At 33.0% G+C, this 24,184-nt stretch overlaps 1 protein-coding gene across 8 annotated transcripts in view; it reads left to right on the top strand.

Moving 5' to 3' along the window:
- The window catches only part of POSTN (periostin), a 34,188-nt gene extending 11,299 nt beyond the window's left edge, over positions 1–22,889 (top strand). The window contains exons 8-23 of one of the 8 annotated variants that reach the window (XM_065895834.1): positions 781–993; positions 1,962–2,096; positions 3,252–3,400; positions 4,967–5,103; positions 5,683–5,813; positions 6,330–6,460; positions 6,572–6,674; positions 6,783–6,850; positions 7,576–7,621; positions 10,547–10,627; positions 13,698–13,787; positions 14,464–14,553; positions 15,587–15,664; positions 16,046–16,129; positions 20,489–20,530; positions 22,087–22,889. In XM_065895834.1, coding sequence (XP_065751906.1) covers positions 781–993; positions 1,962–2,096; positions 3,252–3,400; positions 4,967–5,103; positions 5,683–5,813; positions 6,330–6,460; positions 6,572–6,674; positions 6,783–6,850; positions 7,576–7,621; positions 10,547–10,627; positions 13,698–13,787; positions 14,464–14,553; positions 15,587–15,664; positions 16,046–16,129; positions 20,489–20,530; positions 22,087–22,124 — 1,616 coding nt within the window. In that variant the 3' untranslated portion in view covers positions 22,125–22,889. The remainder of the gene's footprint in view (positions 1–780; positions 994–1,961; positions 2,097–3,251; positions 3,401–4,966; positions 5,104–5,682; positions 5,814–6,329; positions 6,461–6,571; positions 6,675–6,782; positions 6,851–7,575; positions 7,622–10,546; positions 10,628–13,697; positions 13,788–14,463; positions 14,554–15,586; positions 15,665–16,045; positions 16,130–20,488; positions 20,531–22,086) is intronic. The other 7 variants (XM_065895838.1, XM_065895835.1, XM_065895836.1 and 4 more) reach the window with 7 other exon arrangements.
- Positions 22,890–24,184: the final 1,295 nt, after the last annotated feature.

Raw genomic sequence — 24,184 nt, 5'->3', positions numbered from 1 at the left:
AGAAAATTGCATGGTTCTCTTTGGCCATTACCTATTGATACACAGAACTTGGCTTCTTTCCAGTCTCCTTTTTAGTTTCAACTAGATTTTACATTGTGACTAGCACATTTCGCTTACTCAGCCTACCCCAAATTGGCTTAACCAATTTACGATGAGATATTTTTGTGCAAATATAGACAGTTTAGGCACAGATCCCTTCAGAAGTCCTTCAAGAAAGCATCTTTATTTTGGTTATTTTCTAGATGTTGCCTTTAGGGTTGTCACAAACCTTCAATTTGTAAAAAAAACAAAAAAACAAAAAACATAGTATCTGCAAAGTGCAAAATAGTGAAGCTCAATGAAATGAAGTATGCCTGTAGAGCTGTTCTGTCATGCGTAGCTGATGTAAGATACTGCTTGGGTGTTTGGAAAAGGTATCACTAGCAAATAACTTTATAGGCCTTCTGAAAGGAGAAATTATTCTTTGCTCCCATCGGAAATTCCTTTCTTATGATAGAGGGAACTTGATCTAACACATTTTCTAGAACTACACAAATAATTCCATGCAGCTGATCTTCTTTTCTTCTTACTTCCTACTGAGCTGAGCTAATTTTATTGTAGAGTTGATGGAAAAAACATTTTGAGAACATAAACAGAATTTTAAAACCTTAGGTCAATACTTAGGTCTTACATATATTATATTTCTTAGGAATACTTAGTTCCACAGTGAAACACATCTTTTAAGGGTCAAATGCTATTCTCCTTGATCTGAAAGCTTACTCTTTGTACTTTGTCCTCCAGCTCTCTTGAAGTACCACATTTTAAACACCCTCCAGTGTTCCGAGGCTATCATGGGAGGAGCAGTATTTGAGACTCTGGAAGGAAACACAATTGAGATAGGATGTGATGGTGACAGCATAACAGTAAATGGAATCAAAATGGTGAACAAAAAAGATATTGTGACAAATAATGGTGTTATCCATTTGATTGATCAGGTCCTGATTCCTGATTCTGGTGAGCAACAGTTTCATATTGTTCTACCTACTATCGTTTACCAATTAGATGCCTTAAGAGTAGGCAGATGGAAAATAAATGTGCAGTATAAGGAATGCCATATGAAGCACAAACACAAAATTAACAGTGAGCTGAGTACTAAATAGGCAGCTTGTGTAGTCATGGGTGTTCCATGCATTGACCTCTGGCTTTCCAGAGTTTCTTTCTTTTTTTTTTAATGAATTTTTATTGGGATATAGTTGATTTAAAATGTTGTGCTAGTTTCTGCTGTATAGCAAAGTGAACCAGTTATACATGTACATATATCCACTCATTTTTAGATTCTAATCCCATATAGGTCATTACAGAGTATTGAATAGAGTTCCCTGTGCTATACAGTAGGTTCTTATTAGTTATCTATTTTATATATAGTAGTATGTATATGTCAATCCCAATCTCCCAATTTATCCCTTCCTCCCCTCCCCCTTGGTAACTGTAAGTTTGGTTTCTACATCTATGACTCTATTTCTGTTTTGTAAATAGGTTCATTTGTACCATTTTTTTAGATTTCACATGTAAGCGATATCATATGATATTTGTCTTTCTCTGCCTGACTTACTTCTAATACCTAATATTGATAAAGATTATCACAGTGCCAGAGCTTTTCTTGAAAACAGAAGGGAAGATATAACCAAATGGTTACTTTTGGATAAATGAAAGACCTATGGCACTCACAAGAGCAGAGAGATAAGAGGCAAGTAATAAAGAATCCAAGAAAACTGCAAAGCAAGAAGTCAGAAAGATATTGTCCTTCTGACATCAACTCCAAAAAAGGGAAGCTGGAACTCTCTTACTAAGGAAAGGCAGGATGTCACATTGCCAGTACAGCAAATAGCTTATGGAAAATAGCCAAGAACTGATTTACTAATTTCATGATTATGGTAATAACAACGATGACATTGTTTGAATGGTAATGGTTTATGTTACAGCCAAACAGGTTATTGAGCTAGCTGGAAATCAGCAAACCACTTTCACAGACCTTGTGGCCCAATTAGGCTTGGCATCTGCTCTGAGGCCAGATGGAGAATACACTTTGCTGGCACCCGTGAATAATGCATTTTCTGGTATGTACTGGACACTGTCATTCCTACTCTTTCCTCCTCTACACACATTGTTTCTTCACCATGATTGTTTGCATTAAGAAATAATAGATATTTTGTGAGGTGTTAATTAGTTTCTTTACCAGCTACACATACAATGCATTAGCACTATGTAGTGTCTATTAAAATGTTCTTCATTTCAAAACATTTCATTATAATAGATAATAGCCTACAGGAAGTGAAAGTTTGTGGTAAGTAGTCTTCAGTTGTTCTGTGAACCTGATCATATTTCCAGCACACATAATGGATGTATTAACAGATCTTAAGAAAAATAAATCTGATTTGTTTATTTAAACACCAACATAATAATATTTAGGAATATGTAGGTGCATTTTGCAACTCAGAATTTGAATGTAAGGTATCAAATTATAAATAAATACAAACAAGAGAAAATGATACACTTCCATATTATGATGTGAACTGTTATTACAAGTATTTGACCTAGTGGCTGCTATTCAAGGACTGTGTTTAGATTAATACAACCTGACACTTTTTCTAGAAAAAAATGACTTCACAAAGACATATTTAAATTCTTAGGCAAAATTTAGCAATTAAAAACTAAATAAGTATCACCTTTTTAATGTTTTTCCAAATACTAGGTTGTGACATAGAAAATTATTAATGAGAAAATTCAAATTCCTAGAAATGCTGTTTTTTCTCTTCGTAATAATAATATCCATACATGTTGACATCAACCCATCTTTAAGAGGTTACATGCTTCAACTCTCTCTCCATAAATAAAAATAAATGTGGAAATGATTCATCAGTAGTTTCTCATGTGACTAATGGACATCAGATTCTCAGAGAAAATCTTGGCCAGGTTTAGAGTTTAACTTTTGTCAGTGACCACATAAAACCATGTGGCCCTCACACAGATGAAGCCCATTGTTTGGACTGCTTGGAATCATATTGTAGTCATTTGATGAAATAGCTCATGGAATTTCTAATTTGTGCACAGAATTCTTAGCTTTTGGCATATAGTCATCTCATATACTATATATGTGTAGGATCCATAAGATCTATAGTGGTAGGGATTACCCATTTTCATGATTTTCTCTTACAGGAGAAACTTTGCTTTCTAAACAAAATAACACTCTTTTGTAATGAATTTACTTATAGATGATACCCTGAGCATGGATCAGCGTCTTCTTAAATTAATTCTGCAGAATCACATATTGAAAGTAAAAGTTGGCCTTAATGAGCTTTACAATGGACAAAAGCTCGAGACCATTGGCGGCAAACAGCTCAGAGTCTTCGTGTATCGCACAGTAAGTGAATCCGAATGAGATAAAATATCCACACTGGCCTAAATGTCAAATGACGTGCCCTTGTCAAAGACTGTGCTTTTTTCTTTTCTTTAACATCTTTATTAGAGTATAATTCCTTTACAATGTTGTATTAGTTTCTGCTGTATAACAAAGTGAATCAGCTATACGTATACATATATCGCCATATTTCCTGCCTCTTGTGTCTCCCTCCCACCCTCCCTATCCCACCCCTCTAGGTGGTCACAAAACACCGAGCTGATCTCCCTGTGCTCTGCAGCTGCTTCCCACTAGCTATCTATTTTACATTTGGTAGTGTATATATGTCCATGCTACTCTCTCACTTTGTCCCAGCTTACCCTTCGCCTTCCCCGTGTCCTCAAGTCCATTCTCTACATCTGCGAAAGACTGTTCTTGTAACAAAAGTTCCTTAGAATTTTATTAATGCGGTCTTAATAGTAAATATTTATAGGAAGATCAGGGAACTGAATAGCTTGTTTGAAAAGACTTTGAGGAAAGTATACAAAAAGTGCTGTGTATTAATAATTCTGAGAACTTGCACTTGTTTCATTATAAATAACATTTTCTAAAGCATTATTTCAATTCCACAAATCACCAAAACTCATTTAAAATAAGCTTTTGCTTTACAGAGTACCGTACTTTACTGTTTACAAGGTAATTTTTATATTGAGTCCAATGTTTAGGATGATCTTTTAATGTACGGCCATCATCCAACCCCCGAATCTCTTTTGAATGGCTTTCAGGATAACCTTTTATAGGCACATAAGGATTTCTAGTAAGTGGTTCTAATGTGCTTTATCTGAGGGAAAATTTCTAGAAAATATTTATTATCAGAATTACAGTGCTACTTAGTGGTGCTGTTCAGTTTCTGTCCAGGCAACCTTGCAGCTACAGTTAAAAAGAACTCATAGGAAAAAAAAAAAAAAAAAAGAACTCATAGGAGGTCAAGCATTACCTTGAACTAAACATGACACACAGTGCTGTGCACCATAGTTCCACAAGGCCAAGACACACATTTTAAATGATGCAGAAAATGCGCCACATTCTAAATGATATAAATATTATTGTTCAGAAATGCTATAACTTAATCAGTAATTTGACTTAAAATTGATAGTGTCTTACAGTCAAGATAATATACTAAATATTTGTGAAGAGGCAGTAAAGTCACGAAACTTTATGGTTAAAGAGGGTCTTAAAAAGTTAAAGGGTGAAAGTTCACAAAAGAGGGTCTGTAAGAATGATTAGAACCTAGAGAGGAATGATAGGAAATGTAGAAGTGGAATTATATGGAATTTTTAAATTCACTGACAAAACTACCTGCCCCACACATAAGGTAGCTTGCTTAGTAGTGGAAGACCTAGTTGAATAGGAAAAGTGAGGTCAGAGTGTACAAGACCTTAAAAACAGAGGAGAGAAACTGTTTTTTCTCGCATTAGAAGTCAGGTGACCTCTTAGAAGAGCCCATCCAGAAATTCAATTATGTAGCTTCTTTTACATAGGGAATTTCAAGTAAGGAAATGGACAACTGTATCTTTATTTCTTTGCTAGGCTGTCTGCATTGAAAATTCATGCATGGTGAGAGGAAGCAAGCAAGGAAGAAATGGTGCCATTCACATATTCCGAGAGATCATCAAACCAGCAGAGAAATCCCTCCATGAAAAACTGAAACAAGATAAGCGCTTCAGGTAAGCTTACTAGTTTCACCTCCACAAGAGAATAAGAGCTTTTGGCATAGTTTTGTTTCACAGTAAGTATTCCAAAATCCATTTGGTACTCAGTACTGCTGAGAACAGAATTTAGAATAGAAAGTCTATACAAATGTTTTTAAAATTAAGATATGTTCTTAACAATATTTTTCTTCCTGGTGTAGCATAATATGACTTGGTGAGTAAAACACAAACAAACAAAAATCAACCTAATAGACTGAACTACTTCTTGCAAATTTTTTTATAATTAAGTCTTTAAAAACTGATAGTATATTCTAGCAAAGACTATTTTGCAGAATATTAAATAAACTGTGACCTCACCAAGATTTATAGGGGGAAAACAGAGTTTAGGAAATTTAAGAATCATATGTATATTTAAATAATTTCCCCATGATAAAACTTTAACAGTAAATTGCATTTGAAACATATGAAAACATATGAACCATTTTCTCATGCTTCCACGTATAGGGATTCTACTCTATTTCATGCACGGTGGGTAGGCTTACCTAGATTAAATCTAATAAAATAAACATATGTCCATATGTCCTTCCTGCTTAGCATCTTCCTCAGCCTACTTGAAGCTGCAGACTTGAAAGAGCTCCTGACACAGCCTGGAGATTGGACCTTGTTTGTGCCAACCAACGATGCCTTTAAGGGAATGACTAACGAAGAAAAGGAAATTCTTATTCGTGAGTAGAAGTGAACACCAGATATATTTGCCCCTTGATTTCAGGATCTCATTTCTTCCTCAAGCGTTCCTGCCCAGATATCAGCCCCCAAAGTGTCCCCTCTTTCCTATTCATGGCTAGCCTTCGTCTCCTTTAATTCCATTTGGAATAATTAGAGGGTCACTCATAAATGTTCTCAATTAACTGCTTACCGTAATGTTGTTGGACTAGATGTTCACTTATGTTGTCTCTATTAAAGGGCACACAACTAGGTGACAAAGAAAGAAATAGTCACAATTTCAAAAATAATTTGACTTTTTTCTCCCAGTAAGTTGGATAATATTTTGATTGAACTTATTGAAGGGACTGCATGTTTTGACATAGCATTGATATCACATTGAGAGAACAATGATATTATGAGAAATTACAGTGTGGAAAAAATAAAGACAAAGAAATATTTTTCTCCTTCATCCTCATAATATCAAAATGTCAAAATATATAACATGTTATTAAATAAATATATATTTTTCCCCCTAGGGAACAAAAATGCTCTTCAAAACATCATCCTTTATCATCTGACACCAGGAGTTTTCATTGGAAAGGGATTTGAACCTGGTGTTACTAACATTTTAAAGACCACACAAGGAAGCAAAATCTTTCTGAAAGGAGTAAGTTCTCTAGTATGAATCTATGAGAGTGTTAATCTATTATTCAATTATCCTAATGTTCATATCATATTTCATTAAATTTCCCATTGACATTATCCCCTGTTTTAATAGGTTAATGATACACTTCTGGTAAATGAATTGAAATCAAAAGAATCTGACATCATGACAACAAATGGTGTCATTCATGTTGTAGATAAACTCCTCTATCCAGCAGGTTGGTAATTATTGAACTGATTAATGAAAACATAACTCTTTTTCAATAGAAACCTAGATTTTTATTTCATCCATTCTTACAATATTCATTTAATATTCCTCTTCACAGACACACCTGTTGGAAATGATCAGCTGCTAGAAATACTTAATAAACTGATCAAATACATCCAAATTAAGGTACAGATGTTATTGCATGTGTTTCTAATGTGTTGAACAGACATTGCAGGTTTAACATAAGAAACTAGAAATGTATACATTAATAAGTAGATGTACACTGGGATTGCATTGCTCTTTGTTGATTATAATGGTACACTGGCATCATTTCTTCATGGTTTTATTTAAGGAGGATTTAATAAGAGCTACTTGGGGCCAAGCAGAATGTTAAGTATTATGAGAAATATTAAGTTGAATCAGATATGGCCCTTTATTCAAAAAGTTTACAGTCCAGCAGGGAAGATAAGACATGTAGATAAGAAACTATAATTTTTCTATTATCAAATATTTTTGCTACAGAATATAAGGGAAAGATAAAATATTTGCTTATAAGAAGTTGTCACCAATCACAATAGTTAAAGGTAAAGGAATATTCTAGGATAAATATTGTGTTGAATATTGGTAGGGTTAAAGCACCAGACAACATAGGGAGTATTATTTAATGAACTTTTAATTTGGGATTCGCTATTCTATAATTTTTAAAACTCTGAGTAACAAATCCAACCATTTTATGCCATGTTGCCCAACAGCAGGAAACTGGAAGATGATTTATATGAAGCCTTCATTTTTACTAAATATAATGATAGCTTCACTGTCTTTACTTCAGTGAAAATTAAAAATCATGGTGCCAAGATTTTGTTAATACATCTACTACATTTCATGTTACTAAATATAATGTTTATTTTCAGTTTGTTCGTGGTAGCACCTTCAAAGAAATCCCCATAACTGTCTACAGTAAGTACATAATGAATATTTGTCACATATAAGTGGCAAGATGTAAAAAAAAAAAAGAAAACCCAAGAATTTTCTTTGTGTTTACTGAGATGATTGATAATCTGGTATTTAGAATTCCAAACAATGGCAAATCTCATGTCACTTGAAACAGGGCTTGAGGTCTGGATGAGACCTCTCAGCCTTGACTATACCCTTCAACTCCAATGAACCACTTCCTCATTCATCTGCTAGCTTGATATAGATATAATTGCTAGCATTGCAAAGACGCAGGGGAAAAAGACACACAAACATACAAAGAGAGCTAGCTAAAAGGCACTTGAGAGCTATCTGAAAATTCAAATATGTGGACACAGAAATAACATTGCTGAAAGATTTGTAGCTCATTCCACTCTCAAGACCTCAGCCATCTAAGGGCAGGCTGTCAGAGAAGTCTAATATTTATGGGCTGGTGGTTCAAAAACTCTTCCCCATTCAAAATTGGATGAAGGAACAAAAAAATTGTCAGGTGATAAACCGAGAGTTTCTAGATTCCAAGGTTCTTTTATTCCTGACTCTACCAGATTATCAAAATTAAACCTCTACTTCTTAACAATAGCAAAGGTATTTCATTTTCATAAATGTAACTCATAGTATTTCTTATTCAATGTGGCTTTTTCTTCCTTTGTCTTTTTTCCTCTCTTCGTTGCAGCTTTCAAAGCAGAAATTCTTTCCATTTTGTTTTGACTCTACAATTCAACACTCAAAATGCATCAGTAGCTAAAGCATTGCTTCAATTCCCACATTTATCTTGGCAAGAATTATTCTATTTTATACCATGAGCATCCTGTTATTTAATTAAGAAAATTTTCCTTAATATTTACACTAGATATGGAAAAGGAGTAAAGATGATGTAAGGAGCAAAACAAAAGGTCTGCTGTTCTTACTGATCTTAATTATGTAATAATAACATAAACAGTCCTAGTATCAGGCCAGCTCAGCGCTGTTTCAATGACTTAGTTGGAATACTTATAATTCAACATGGTTTAAATTCCAGTATGGAAGTATACAATCTTATTAAAGATATATTTTATTAAAAATGAAAGAATGCTTATGGGCTCTATTCATCAGAAATGCTATGTCATCTTCCTCCACTAAAAACGTATATCTGCACTACATTTCTTTACCTTTTCTACTTTATCCATGAGAGGTCCACTACCTTTTATATGTCAATGCAATATTTTGCTTACATTGAGCCAAAATATTATAATTCCTTTATTTTCCTCTACTTAAATTGTTCTCACAGAGAACAAGCTACAGTTTATGAAATTATGCAAGTCTAATGAATCTTACCTACCTACTCAGCTCTTGAAAGAGCTCTGAGATTTACATGCTGATGTGGAATATTTCTTTAGCTCTTCTCCGTGTATGCTGTTACTTGAAAGCACAGTTCAAACAGAGGTTGAGACTAATTAAACCAAAGATTCCATTTTCATGTTCCTTTATTGACTTGTCTCTAAAATTTTAATTTTCTTACTATGTATTATTCTTGTCCCCCAAATACCATACATTTTAAATTGTAAGGGGGGAAAATGCTCTTTAGTATGTGTTGTCAAATATATGACATTTGAGGTGGAGAGGAAGAAAATCAGTATTTAATCCTCAACCTGTGATCTGTCAAAACTATTTAAGTCTTCAGAAAAGCAAGACTGAAACAAAACTAGGACCCCAATAAACATTCTAAACTTCAAGTTCCTTAACATGAAGTGAAAATTTAAGCTAAAAGTAATTAACCAATTCTGATAGTAGCAGCAGAGACCTCTGTGAATTTGACCTTCATGGAAAGGCTCCTCTGTGGCCAGGCCACCTGTGGAATCAGTAATTGGGCACAAAGATCTGACATATTTTAGTTTCATAATTTGAGATCTCAATATGTAAAATCTGAAATAACCGAGACACAGTCACAATTAAGCTCTAGAATCCATATGAATTCAAAGAGTTGACACAGGTAAACATCTCAGAAACCTGAAGTGAGAATGTGACAGAAATCCAGACTGCGCTAATATCTCACCTCTAATGCTTCAACACAGTCTGTTATGATTGCACAGATAGCTTTAGTGCTTTATCTAATGAATCCATCTTTTAAGGCTCTAATTAGAAATGATAAAGAGCCAGTAGTAGCTCCAGAGGCACACTCCCAGTTAATCTATACAACCAAAAGCCAACCAAATAGTTGGCTGTTATCTGAAATATATTTTGTACTTTATTATTATTTCAGTTGGATGGATGACATCCATTCAAAATACATAGCTTTCAGTATAAAAATGATGATGATAAAGCTGAAAATTAAAGCCAATTTAGCCTGTAACTTAAATAATTAAATACATGATCATATCATATTTGTTGCATAGAGCTCATGTCTGGCTGGCTGGAATCCATTTTTACATTTAAGTATTCTGAACTATTTTTGTATTTTCCTTTCTGTATCACTGTTATCAAATGCATGAAAAATATTTTGAGTCTTTTTCTTTCAATGTCTTCTTCTAATTGAGAAAGAATCCAACAATGCAATTTAAGATATTATGAATTGCATGAAATTAATCATGTTTATTTGTCTTTGTTGCTATGCAGCCAATATTTTCAAGAAGTACAAAAGAAGGTAAAGAGCTTTAGTGGTGCAGTTCAAAATGATAGATTTCTAGATAGAATTCCTCACTTAGCAAGTATATATTTCACTGGAACAAATCCAAGTCACTGGACTTCAGAGTTCATCATCTGGACATGAGAAGATACTAGATAATTACCAGGAATATTTCCTGTATCTGACTGCCTGAACATATTACCACATCTGATACCTCAGTACCCAACAAAGACCAAAAAAAGAGAGAGAATTTCGTTCAGGTTGTTTTTATGTAAACATCATTTATGTTCCACTTTCTATACTTTCAGCAACTAAAATTATAACCAAAGTTGTGGAACCAAAAATTAAAGTGATTGAAGGCAGTCTTCAGCCTATTATCAAAACAGAAGGTAAAAATCAATGTTATACATGGTTCCTTAAAAATCCATATAATAGACTGATTTCTATGAATGTATCTACATTCTTTTTGAAACTAACATGCTAAATATTTCTATATCAATGGCATGCTCATTTAACAGCAGAATGCGGAATGTAAGTTATTTAGCAGAGTAGATGGTGCATGAAATGTACTTTCAGTACATTTGCTTGTATTTGATTTCATTTGAACTTAATTTACCATTGCATTAGCACTAGTACCCAGATACTCACCATACAAATAAATCCTAAGCTATTTTTCCTGCACCTAGACTCTTTTAGAGAGTATACTCTTTATAGTTTTGTTTCCAGTCTCCCCACATAAATCTCTTTTATACTGTTGCGAGGTGTTCCAAAAAGTGCAGGCATTTTTGATTCAACAACCTAAGAGAGCACAGAAGCTGTATACTGAAGAAAGCTTTTAAAATGTATATCCACACATGATATATTTTTTAATTAAACCACCAGAAACAGAGGAAATAAGTAGTTGGTGCCGTTGAGTCAAACCTTAGAATCCTTAATTCCAGCCCTGAATGTGTGTCTATATATAATATACATTACATATTCTTATATGTATACATATATAACACATTAAATAGACACATATACTTACATATATACTTATCTCCTGATGTTTCAGACTAGAGCATTAAATAAAGTTACTTTTCTCTCTCCCCCTACTGTGTGTGTTAGCCAACTCCAACATCTCTGATGCCCCCTTCATTTCACATATTTTAATTACTCCCAAAGGATCGGAACTTAAGAATTATTTCCATGTCTAAGAATCTTAATGTGGTGACTGGCCACAGAAGAAAGACCAGGTTTTCGTCATCATTCTGTAAGAAGAATAGAAACAGTCTTCCAAAAAAGGAATAGATGATATCCTCAATTGAATCTCAAGAAAACTATTATTGTAATTATCTTTGATTTGGGTATTCTCATTTTACGAATTGAGATGGCAACTTCTTGAACACTTTTGATTCCTTGAAAAGTGTGTCATTACTTAAAACTTAGACATTGGAAGTATGTATGTAAAAGTGTATTTCCTAGCTAGTTAGTTATCTATATTTTTATACATTCTTGAGACTTAAAATTGAGGTATTTGGAATCTGTGCTTTTTTTTAAAAACATACTATACCTATTGTCATTTGAGTATTTGATTGCTCTTATATAGTGATGAAGAGAATTTGATGATTTAAGAAGTTAAATCTCAGAAATTTTTGTTGAGAAAATGTTTCTTGATCATTTTAATGAAAAATGATAAAATGATTCTTGATGTTTAGATTCTTGTACTCTTTTTTAAAAATTAGATTCCCTAAAATTTTGTATAATCACTTGTACACAGCTTCTATAGTAAAAATCATTCACATGTACTATTTTTATTTTCAAAGATTCTTCTCTTTTCTTTCAAGCTTCTTCATTCAACCCATTTATCTTCCCAATCTTTGTGAGCAGGATTCTATTGTATTACTTTTCTTCAACTAGGAACACAATGAAGCATCAGCTCTACTTGAGTTTTTCCTATGAAGGGAACTAAGATGAAAAATGGGGTCAAGTCACCTATGCATTAACAACTCTCCCGTTAAAAAATTTGGAAGTTTTACTTTGTGCAATATAATGAGGGAGACAAATACTTATTTTGGCAGCCATTTACAATTGTCCAGTTCTAGAATTACTATTGGCATTTCCTTCTCACTGTTTGAACTTTTGCTGATTCATCGATAACTCTTGAATTCTTACTAAATAAATTAGACCCCAAGACACAATTTTAAGATGTTTCTTATAAACGGTACCTAACCAAATTTTAGAAGTAAGAATAAATCAACTGAATACATATTGAGCACGTACTGTGCCATGTACTCTCGTAGGTGCCCGCCAGGAATAAATATGAAAAAAAAATTTTTTTGGTGGTAAATCCCTGCCTTCATAGAATTTAAGGATAGACGATGTTTCTGAAATTCCAGTTGAGGCTCTTCTAAAGAAATGTCTATTGGGATATTTTATTAACTCATTTCCTGTTCTTAAACTCCTTAGCTGTTCTTTCCTTTTGAAGTTTCCACACCTTAAAAACTTGGGCTTACGTTTTGATACTCAGTGTCCCTTGACCACATAGATCAAATATTATGGTGCGAAATACTTACTGTTTGAATGAACTGTACTCTTGTTTTCATTATTTTAGATTGTCCTAGACTATATAATTCTGGGTAATGGTGTACATTGACAATTTCTGAACAAACAAACAAACCCTCTCAAAGATAAGCAAATATAGTTATATTCAACTGTTGAAGGGTGTCACAGTATGAGTTAAATGTACTGAACTTCTCCTCTAAGAAACAGTCTTGATTAACTAATGTAGTAATCTGCTTTCTAACATTCAAAATGATTTTCTCAGGGAGCAAAATCATTTTGCAAGTCAAATGCAACACTTAACTTTTGCATTTGAAGGACTGTTTAACTATTTATTAGTAAATACATGCATCATTCACATATAGAAGGTAAGTACTCAAATCTATTTTCTCATAAAACCTGAATTTTGTATTTTAAAGGTAGGCATAAAGTTGGGCTTTTTTGATGTTCAGTCTTATGCCCATTAGATAAAAAATGTAAGATATTGACTGATTAAAAATTAAATTAAAAATCTAACAAGAAAGTAATAGACAATATCAGTATGGTAAAGTAAGATCTACACTAGTTATCATTAGAGCCACTCAAATTTGTACATACTGTATGATTCACAATGTATAGTCACATATAATATTTTGCATGATCATACTTTACAACTATGAATAAATGGATCGATTAAACATCAATTTAAATGCTAAAGCAGATGGAAGTTATTTTAGTAGCACACCAATAGATTGAGTTATTTGTTCTCATAGATACTGTTTAATTTGAGGACAATGGGAACTGTTTAAAACCGATTTCATAAAGCCTGAAACCACTTTGAAATTTGAGCAACACCAAATGTTGAAAAAAATTTCCTGTTCTGGTAAATTTAAAGGACTACATTAACATGATAATTTGTCTCCTAAAACAATGCCTTAGGACCCACAATAACAAAGGTCAAAATTGAAGGTGAACCTGAATTCAGGCTGATTAAAGAAGGTGAAATAGTAACTGAAGTGATCCATGGAGGTGCGTTCTCTGTGTTTCCTGTAGCCTACTGTGAACATTTTCAAACAGTGTTGGTTTAAATATATTGAATATCTGAGGTTTTCTCTCGGACTTTTGTTTTATATAAATTGTGGGAAAACTTTTCTCAGTTACAGATTCTTATTAGCCGATCAATTAAAACATAGTTTACCTTTTAATGGATATAGTTGGAATTGATTTAACCATTAACTCACCAGTTCCAACAAAACTGTCATTACTCTGCATATGCAAGGATGATTATGAAATATAATGAAAACAATCACGTCAATACAAAAGAACATATTGTACTTAGAAGAAAGAGTGGCCATTCTATAAGACTGACTAATAAGTCATTGCTAGGACTTATAAGATTCCCATTCTAAAGATGTATAATTCCCTGGATCCTCCCTGAACACTCATTCCACAGTCAAGAGACAAATATGACATGGAGTGTTAGCTTGCTAGTTGGCTCTCACCCTTACCCAAGATTCAGGACATAACCACTACCTTTTAGACCTCTGTTATATGAATTTATTTGAGATACGTCCCCCAAATTATTATGATTGAATTCTAAATGGCATTGCTGTGAGAAATACATTTAATCATTAAAATGTCTAGCTTATGGCCATTTAGATGCCATAAGGGGATAAATCAAATGCATTTTCTTCCCCTATTTCAGAGCCAATTATTAAAAAATACACCAAAATCATTGATGGAGTGCCTGTGGAAATAACTGAAAAAGAGACAAGAGAAGAACGAATCATTACAGGTAATTTTTTTTTTAAACAAATGTGATCCTGAATCTCATATTGATCAAAAATAATGAAAATGAATAACAAAAAAATAACTGGCATTGTGCACATGAAACACTGTAAAGGAAACTATCCTGATAAAATATCAATACATCACCCTTGATGATAAAGATCACCTGTGAGCGACAGAAGGGATAATCCAACTCACCTGAAAAATGCAGTTATTGTAAAATCTTCTTAGAAAAGTTTAGGTTGGGATTATAGTTCTCTACTAAGCAGATCTGACAGGTAATTTTTAACTCTGTATATGAACTATGCCTGGATTATAAAGAACAAACCATTTAATCCTAAAATATCTCTATAAGAATCATTAAAGAAGCTAAGTCATTTTCTTAGTGGTTACTGAAGTTATTTTATTTCTTTTTTGGTAGAAATAATACTAATCCTAAATATGTAATCTATGTTTTCCTCTGAATTGGAAATTTTGGGACAAATCTATAAGCCTGTGTTTTTATTATGAATATGCATGTGTATCATATAATACACTATCTTCACTTTGCTATTTATTAATGAGTTACTAAATCCTAGAAAAAAAAACCATTCCCTCCTTCGATTTTCCTTTAATCTTAAGGTTTACACATACACATCTACACACCAAAATAATATGCAAGCTTGTATAGAACAACTGATCAATAATTTCAGTAAACCTCTGTATCAGTCTCCCATCAGTGAATTAGTCTAAAATTCTGAATTCAGCTATTTTTTAAGTCTTTGGGAATTCCCTGGCAGTCCATGTTTAAACAAGCAGTCAGCAAATATGGCCCATCCCACCTACTTATGTAAATAAAGTTTTATTGGAACACAGTGTGACCATTCATTTATACAGTGTGTATGGCTATTTGCACTCTAAAGGACAAAGTTAAATAGCTGCAACACAGACCACAAGACCCATAAAGTCTAAATTACTTTCTATGTGACCCTTACGGAGGAATTTTGCCCAGCCTTGTTTCAGATCCTTATTATTATTATTTTTTTTTGTCTTTCCTTTAGGTCCTGAAATAAAATACACTAGAATTTCAACTAGTGGTGGAGAAGCAGATGAAACTCTGAAGAAATTGTTGCAAGAAGGTCAGTATGTCTAGAAGAATAAGAATGTGGATTTCTTTAAGCTATCTATGTCAAAGTCTAAAATAATCTTTGAAGCCTCTTACACTTTCTACTCTATCTCATTCCTTTGTTCTAGTTCCATACCAACACAAGAAAAAAGTCCAAAGATAGGGAATGAAACTCAAATGACAGTCATATTGATTGTTTTGTTCTATATTTGCTATATAGTGTTCAACAACTTTGTAAGAAAATTGGTTTATCAAAAAGTAACACTAAAAACCAAGAAAGTACCAAGTGTTGGTCTGGAATTCATTGTTGGGCAGATGCCATTATATATCACATCACGTCTCCTGCCTTTTTATTACATAAACCAACTTCTGCTATAAACATGTATCCTCTCAGAGGTCACCAAGGTCACCAAATTCATTGAAGGTGGTGATGGTCATTTATTTGAAGATGAAGAAATTAAAAGACTGCTTCAGGGAGGTTAGTAAAAGGGAAACAACTAACCCACTTAACAGGTTCTGATAATTGAGATTTTCAACTTTTTAAAGACTGAGCATTCAGGTTTGGTTTTGTTTTTTTTTTAGTTAGGTTAAAAAAGACAACATCATGTCTGTCTTAACAGACTGATTGGGTTAATGGTGGTTATAGTAAGCCTTATAAAGAAAGAATTACTAGTTTAAACAGTCTTTAAAAAGTTCATTGGGGAGCAGTGAATATTTTTTTGCTTTGATACAGACAACTGTAAAGATATTTTTGTATGTGAAAGGGGGATACTTTAAAAATTGGTAGTTATTTAAAGAAGCCCAAATTGAAATACTTTTTATATTTTAAAAAATGTATTCACTGTGCCCACAACAATAATAAGAGGCATGTTTATGAATTTTTTAAGTGCATAGATCTAGCAAAAAAATTGCATTTAGTATTTTTATTTTCCAAAACTACATACTTGGGAATGGGTTATCTGTTTCTTCTAACAGTTTGAGTCATAATCTATACCTGGAGCTGTAAATTATTTTGCATATGAAATTAATTTTAATATTTAAAATATGGAATGTTCTCTGCCTATGGCGTTAAAAGGACCTACTTTTAAAAGGAAAGAAGAAAAAAAAGAATTCAAAATCTTACACAAACTCTCAATGGTAATTACTCAAAGAAATAGTAAATGTTAATAAAGTATAATTTGGGTAATTGGTATTTGAATAAATTAATTTCCAGTTCATTTTCTTAACAATAAAAGAATTTAAGGTAAGAAATTGTTTTAGAGAAACAAGTATTTCAATTATTTAGAAAAGTCAAATATGCTCTTTGAAATATACTGTGAATTGAGAAACACTAAACTGAAGTTTGATGTTTATCCAAAGTATGGTCCCAATGGGTTTTATCCTTAAAATTTAAAAAAATTGTAGTACCATGTCCAAGAAGTTGTAAATTCTCTTGGGACCATGTATATTTTTGGCAATTATTGTTTTATTCTTTACTTTTATATAGGTAGAATCTCTTACATAGTATTGATACTGTTCAGTGATAGTAAAAATAAATAATTTTTATTGAACCAATGATTGAATTTCCCCTCAATAGAAAAATTTGTGTCTGAAAAATACAAGATTTCCTTTCAGACTCCAGGGAATATGTGACACTCCCAAAGCCACAACAGAACCAGTTTCCTGTGAGATCTAATACAGAATTTACTCATCTACCCCTAAATGCTTAACACTGTACTAGAAAAAGGTAGGGATTTGAGGGAAGAGGTGAAGACATGAAAATTAAGTTGAATTCTTTTTTTTTTCAGTCCTTGCCATAGTAAGCGGCTTTGTAGAATGGCAGTGCTTTGTAGAGAATGAACCAATTAGTAACTGCACTTGTATATATTGCTTTAATTTATTTAGGCTTAAACTTCGGTAAGTATGTTTTCCTCCCCTTCAATAAGCCCCCATTAACAAGTCCATTATAAACAACGAACTAAGTGCTGAAGACTAACTTCAGCCAAGAGAAGATAATACCTGTTACAAGAATAAGATACTCTAATTTTTGTTAATGGAATCCTTCTTTAACTCTAGTTTATGTTCATCCCAAAGGTTGATTCCTTTAGTTCCCAGTATTTGGTTTCTCCACATATTCATAATGCGCTGGTTTTGTCAATGTCACAACATAAGTTTTTATCAAAACATTTCCAAGGGTTTTTTTTTTTTTCTCATAAGAAAGACAATATAAGCAGTATAGTTACTAATATCTGGACACTAAGTGGACATGCTAGTTTTCTTTCTTCCAGCCCTGTAAAACCATTGGATCAACACTGAATAACAAGTGTCTCTTGTCTAGATCCCAAGAGACACCAATTTACAAAGAAGCTGGTGTAAATAAAGATTATGTCATGCAAGATTGGCTTTTTTTTTCTTTCAGAGTATTGATAATTGATCTATAGGTAAATGTGGTCTTCATCTCAAAGCTTGGAGTTTTCTATCTGAACTACTCATATTGTGGTACATATGGTACATTTTGATGAACTGAGTGTATTCCTCAATCATTTAGGTCATTCTTATTAACATGGCTAAGTGGTCAGTTTGGTACCAATATGATCTGTCATTGAAACACTTCAGACCCCTTAACTAAAACTTCTTCTCATAAAATGTGTTGAGTTTTTCACTCTTGTCTTAGATGGAACTACATTTACTGAAACTACTAAAGTAATTAAGGGAGAACAGCAAAGTAGTAGGCTATGGAGAAAGGAACAACAACAAGAAGTTATCTGGGAAGGTTTTGACAAATCTGCCTGTATAACATATAAAGATTTATGGCTTCTCTAGAGAACATAGGATCAGGTTGTAGGTCTGGCTTCCAATCTGGGTTCCAACTTGAACTAACCTGTATTATAAATTGATGCTTTCCTGCCCTGCTTTCTTAATCTGAAAAGTGGGGATAGTAATGTTACCTACATATAAATGAATCAATATGTGAAAAGCACTTGGAATAATGTTCAGTGCATATAAACTCTCAGTGATGTTAGCTACTATCAGGATTACGGTCAATTAACGTTAACATGGTCAACAAAGTAATATTTTACACTCTAAATTTCCAAAGTCATAGCCATGTAAAAATGCAAAAATCTTGCAAATAAGTGAGCTGAAGCATTTTGTATGTTTCAGGAAACATGTGGTGGAGAGGAGCATTTTTGTGGGATTGTTCAATGATTAATTTATCTTGCCATATTTAGCTTCTCTAAACACGACCTAATACAAGTGTCATTCAGTTTGAGATGGCAGAGGGCCACAGAGAGCAAATCTGGTTTTCTGCACTTTAATCAAGCTTTTCTTCCAGAGATGTTTGTTTGCCACAATGAACACTTCTTATTTTGATTTTATCATAGCCAAATAATAATAAATTAACAAGTTAGTTAATTGGATATATATTAATTGGATGCTGCCAAATTTATAAAAGAAAATCTGAGTGTAAGTGCTTGTTTTGAAAAGTAATGTCGAAATATTGTTTTAAATTGCATAATAAGTGTTCTTTGGAATTTAGTAAGTCCATTATAAACAATGCTTTTTGTTCACTGCTTAAAGACTGGATCCATCTTTTCATGGCAACATTTTATAAGCCATTTTTTGTGATCAAGTAAACCTGAAGTTAAGAAAAATATATCAACTGGAGCATATTCCATAATTCAGACTTTTCTATCTCACATAAACTTTCCCTCACTAATCCAATCTAATGAGGTTTTCTCTAGTTCTGTATTTTATTATAGTATTAATATAGTGTGATAAATGGTTATGTATCTTATATTCTGGGGGGAAAAAGACATGTTGGAAATATGGTATGTAAACAGAAACAGAATTCTTCAAAAAATGCTTAATGTTTCTTTCCCTTTTTTTTAAACTTGATATTATACAGCCCACAATACTGTTGGTGATAGTCTCATGTCTTATTTTTTTATGGGATTTCAGAGAATTGAATACATATATAAAACAAAAATTTTGACTTCATTGTTGAGTATAGATGATATATAAAAATCAAGAATTCAAAACTTGGAATAAAAAAGGTAAGCAGAGAAAGAAAGTCGCCATAGGGACCACACTTATTCATTGATCTCAAATGTCCAACGACAGAGTGAAAATGTGAATTTAGGTTGACCAAGTGGTCTTGTCAATGATTTAAAAGAAAAATGAGGAATTGGGAAGTATTTTGCAACTATAACAACAAAAAACTGCATTGTTATGAGACACTTAAAATTCTAAAATAAGAAAGATTTTATTATTTTTAGCTACTTAACTTTTAAATGGTCTTGTAGGATTGGAATTAAATTGGGGAGTATGTTGGCACACACTTCCTGAATTGCTTACTGGTATATTTCTAGAGTTATGATATTTTGTTGTCCTCATGTATTATAAGTTGATCATAGATTAATTTACAATGAGAATTTTACAGAGACAGAAGTCTGATACATCACAAATGGGAATGACTGGAAAAAATGAGTGGATATCTCTGGGAAGATACTTCTGCTAAACTTTATAGAATGTTAGACATCCTTTCATCATAAAGTGATGCTTTTCATAAAATGGGTGAAAAAGTCATGTAAGTCACTCCATGCAACAATGGAACATCATCTGGGGTGCTACATGCCATAATAAAACAATATGTTTTGCAAATAGTAAACATTCATTATGATATATGGAAAACAAATGTCTGTTTGTTGCCAGTGCAAAAGTCTCACTACTCCAAAAGAAATCTACATGTTTACATGATGTTTATTTAAAACTTTATACTCTTCTGATCAACTATGGTTTCCTGTCTCATATTAGTCATAATTTCAAAGTATTTTTAACTAAAGCTATTTAATTTCAGACACACCTGTGAGGAAGATACAAGCCAACAAAAGAATTCAAGGTAAATATATTGACTATGGTAATTTACATATATGACAAACCTTTTGTTATATTAAGACAAACCAAAGAAAAGGAGAGTATTCTAATATATTTTATTTTGAGCAAAGTATTTTGATGGTATGAGTCAGAAAATAAATCTTTCACTATTAATAGAATATAAGAAAAACAAATGTTAAAAGAAAGGCAATTATACTCATGTAAAGTGCTAGACATACTCAACCACTGAGGTAGACTCAAGTAGAATTAATTTGAAAAGAAACCTTTGAATACCAGAGTTGAGCAAAAATGGGTAGCAGGTAGACCTGAACTCTGTGAAACTATTATTTAAAATGAGGCTACAGTTTGAGACAAAAATAAATTCAAAACTGTATCTACTGTACACATATAGAAAATGATTAATATAGGTATGTACAAAATTTTGATATAATGTATAGGTTATATACATGCATATATCACCCATGCACTATAATTTTCTTTATAACTTTATTTATGTGCATTTTCTAATCTTCCACATAGGTTACCTTACATTCTGATGCATTCAAAACTCAAAGATTTCCCTTGTGGAACTTAAAATAATTACATATTTGGAATTTCTAAGATAATTATATACTAATAGTCAAAAGAAGCTGAAGGCTTATGAATGCAGTATAGGCATATCTGATTTTAACCCAGTCCAATCTAGACATTTGAAACTAAAGACTCAATTGTACACATAATTTTTTTTTATTGTAGTAAAATTGCTTTACAATGTTGTGTTAGTTTCTGCTGTACAATGAAGTGAATCAGCTAAATGTATACCTATATCCCCTTCCTCTTGGACCTCCCTCCCCCCCACCCCCCATCCACCCAACTAGGTCATCATAGAGCACCAAGGTGAGCTCCCTGTGCTATAAAGCAGGTTCCCACTAGCTATTTTACAAATGGTAGTGTATTTATGTCAAACAATCTCCCAATTAGCCCCTCATTCCCCTCCCCCACCCCATGTCCACATGTCCATTCCCTATGTCTACATCTCTATTCCTGCCCTAGAAATAGGTTCATCTGTAAGATTTTTCTAGATTCCACATCTATGCATTAATATACGATATTTGTTCTTCTCTTTCGGGCTTAGTTCACTCTGTATGACAGATTCTAGGTCCATCCACATCTCTACAAATGACCCAGTTTTGTTCCTTTTTATGGCTGAGTAATATTCCATTGTACATATGTACCATATCTTGTTTATCCATTCATCTAACGCAGGACATTTAGGTTGTACACATAATTCTTAACTGAAGGCTTTGTCACAGATTTCTTCTAAACATGAAAATTCATCCAAATTTTCTAAGGAACTAAAATCATCACTTTAAATTATTATTTTCATATACCTTTGATCAAAAGAGGACTTGGTTTTATCATCATAACCAGAATATATTATTAAGAAAACATAATCTAACATTTATCATAATAAGAAATGATGGTCTTTTATAGACATAGTTATGCATAAAATATCATATTCTTAAACACTATAGTTTCATCACATTTACAATCTATATGCTCTCCCTTCTTCCTAATCAGGATCTAGAAGACGATCAAGGGAAGATCGTCCTCAGTGAAAATCCAGACACCAGACAACAAAGTTTACAAAGCCCTAAATCAACAACCTGATCTTAAAGGAAAAATATGAGAGCCACGCTGATGTGAAGAACTGAACCACCAGCACAAAAAAGCAATCACTGAACAATTCTGAATGCAAATATAGTATTTTTTTTTTCTGAATGAGAAACAGGAGGGTAATTGTGGGCTTAGCCTCCTGTGGGATAGAATCTGAGGGAAACATAACAACCTTACAGGCTTTTACATCTTGACATTAAAATTTCTGGCTAACTCTGGAATCCATGAGAGAAAATCCTTGCCACTGGATTAATTACAGTTCAAATCTCAGAGTGGTGAGCTGTTATCCCCTTGAGAAGATTGAACCTTGAATAATGGATAGATAAAATGCATGCAAGGAGTTACCTCTCAATGGGAAATGGATAAATAAAAATGGGTGCTCAGTATAAAAAAATATAATAAGAAAACCAAAACTTTTGTATCAAAAAGGTTTGCACATTTGTAATACAATGTGGGTTTACCAGAAAATTATGTTATTTCTACAACTAATTTTGTACTCTTGAAATGTTTGTCTTATGCTTCTTGCAACACATATTTTTATCTCAAACATTTCAATAAATCCATTTTTCAGGTATAAAAAGAATTACTTCAAAGTGGGTAATTCAAAAAACTCAAGGTTTAAGTTAATCAGAGGTTTGGACTTGGGAACAGGACTTTATACCTCTTTTTTTTTTATAACAAATACTCATTAAAGGAAATTGAATGAATTTAGTGTTTTTCAAATTTTTTAAACTATTATGATAAATAATCATTATACAATGAAGCAATAATTAAACATCAACTGAGTACATAATATAACCCTGGAACTGTGCTAAGTTATGAGGATTCAAAAGAAGAATTAGACAACTACTGTCCTCAAAGGGTAAAAAGACAAATCAATAATCCACAATGTACCATGGGCTATAATAGAAGAATAAACAGCACTACAGGAGCACAAATACCTCAATTAATTATTCCTAGGCTTAGGCTAACATAGAAGGAGCCAAAGAGATGCCCTTAACAGAGACTTGAAGTAACATAAGAGTCTACTGCATGAAAAAGGAGGGGCAGAAAAATATTGGTTTGCTGAGAATGATAAAGAGATCAGTTTGATCTACTCAGATCTCAATAAATGTCATCCTTATCTTGGACTAGAGATAAGAGCAGACAGGGAATAGAACCCATACTGCTCAGAAACTGACTTGTGATAGTGTGATAAATTATATCATGCATTGAAAGTTGGTCACTGAGAGACTATAAAACTGAGGAAAACCAAACTAAAGATACCTCTTGGATCAGAGGCTCAGCCCTAGAGTAATACTAAAGGATCTGAAAAGATTTGAGGTAGCTGAAAAGCATTGGTTCTTTGAGGAGCAATTGAGGTAAGGAGGTGAGATATAAAGTTCTAATGGTGCCACTAACTGCGGAAGTCTGGGTAGCCTGGGTTTTCCAGAATGTTTCCTAGTCTGGACAGTGGTGAGATTTATGCCTAGCATTTAGAGCCCTTGCCAAGAAACAAAATGTCCTACCAACTCAGTACTCATGTAGAGAATCTTTGGACTGCAGTCTAAACTGGACAGAGTGTGGCTGTGTTTTAACCAAAATGATTCAAAGGAAGTGGTTACGTAAGGTGGTGCTGGTAGAATATACTACATCATCATTAACACAGATGGCTATTCCAGACAGACAGCATGTTGTTAATAATCCTCTGGAAGATCACAGGTTGATTGAATAGAACAGAGTATATGGATTCATTCAGTTAGCTCCCTTCAGGGTTTGCATTTGATAATGAACCAGGTGTTGCGAAGTTTGACTTTGAACATGGTCATCGGAGACAGTAGGGATGAAACCGAGGGATATTTTTAAAGACTGTTACCTTTAATTTTAAGGCCCTGATGGGTTTTTTTTGTACCATAGGAGAAAAAAAAATCAGTATTTGAGAGTATACATACAAAAATCTAGCATGTATCTCTGGGAAAAGACAGCCAAGTGACATATGCAAATATAAAGATAAAATTTAAAG

The sequence above is a fragment of the Phocoena phocoena genome, chromosome 18 (assembly GCF_963924675.1).
Source record: "Phocoena phocoena chromosome 18, mPhoPho1.1, whole genome shotgun sequence".
Lineage (NCBI taxonomy): Eukaryota > Metazoa > Chordata > Mammalia > Artiodactyla > Phocoenidae > Phocoena > Phocoena phocoena.
The sequence above is the reverse complement of the archived record's forward strand: the minus strand, read 5'-3'. Positions and strand labels throughout refer to the sequence as shown.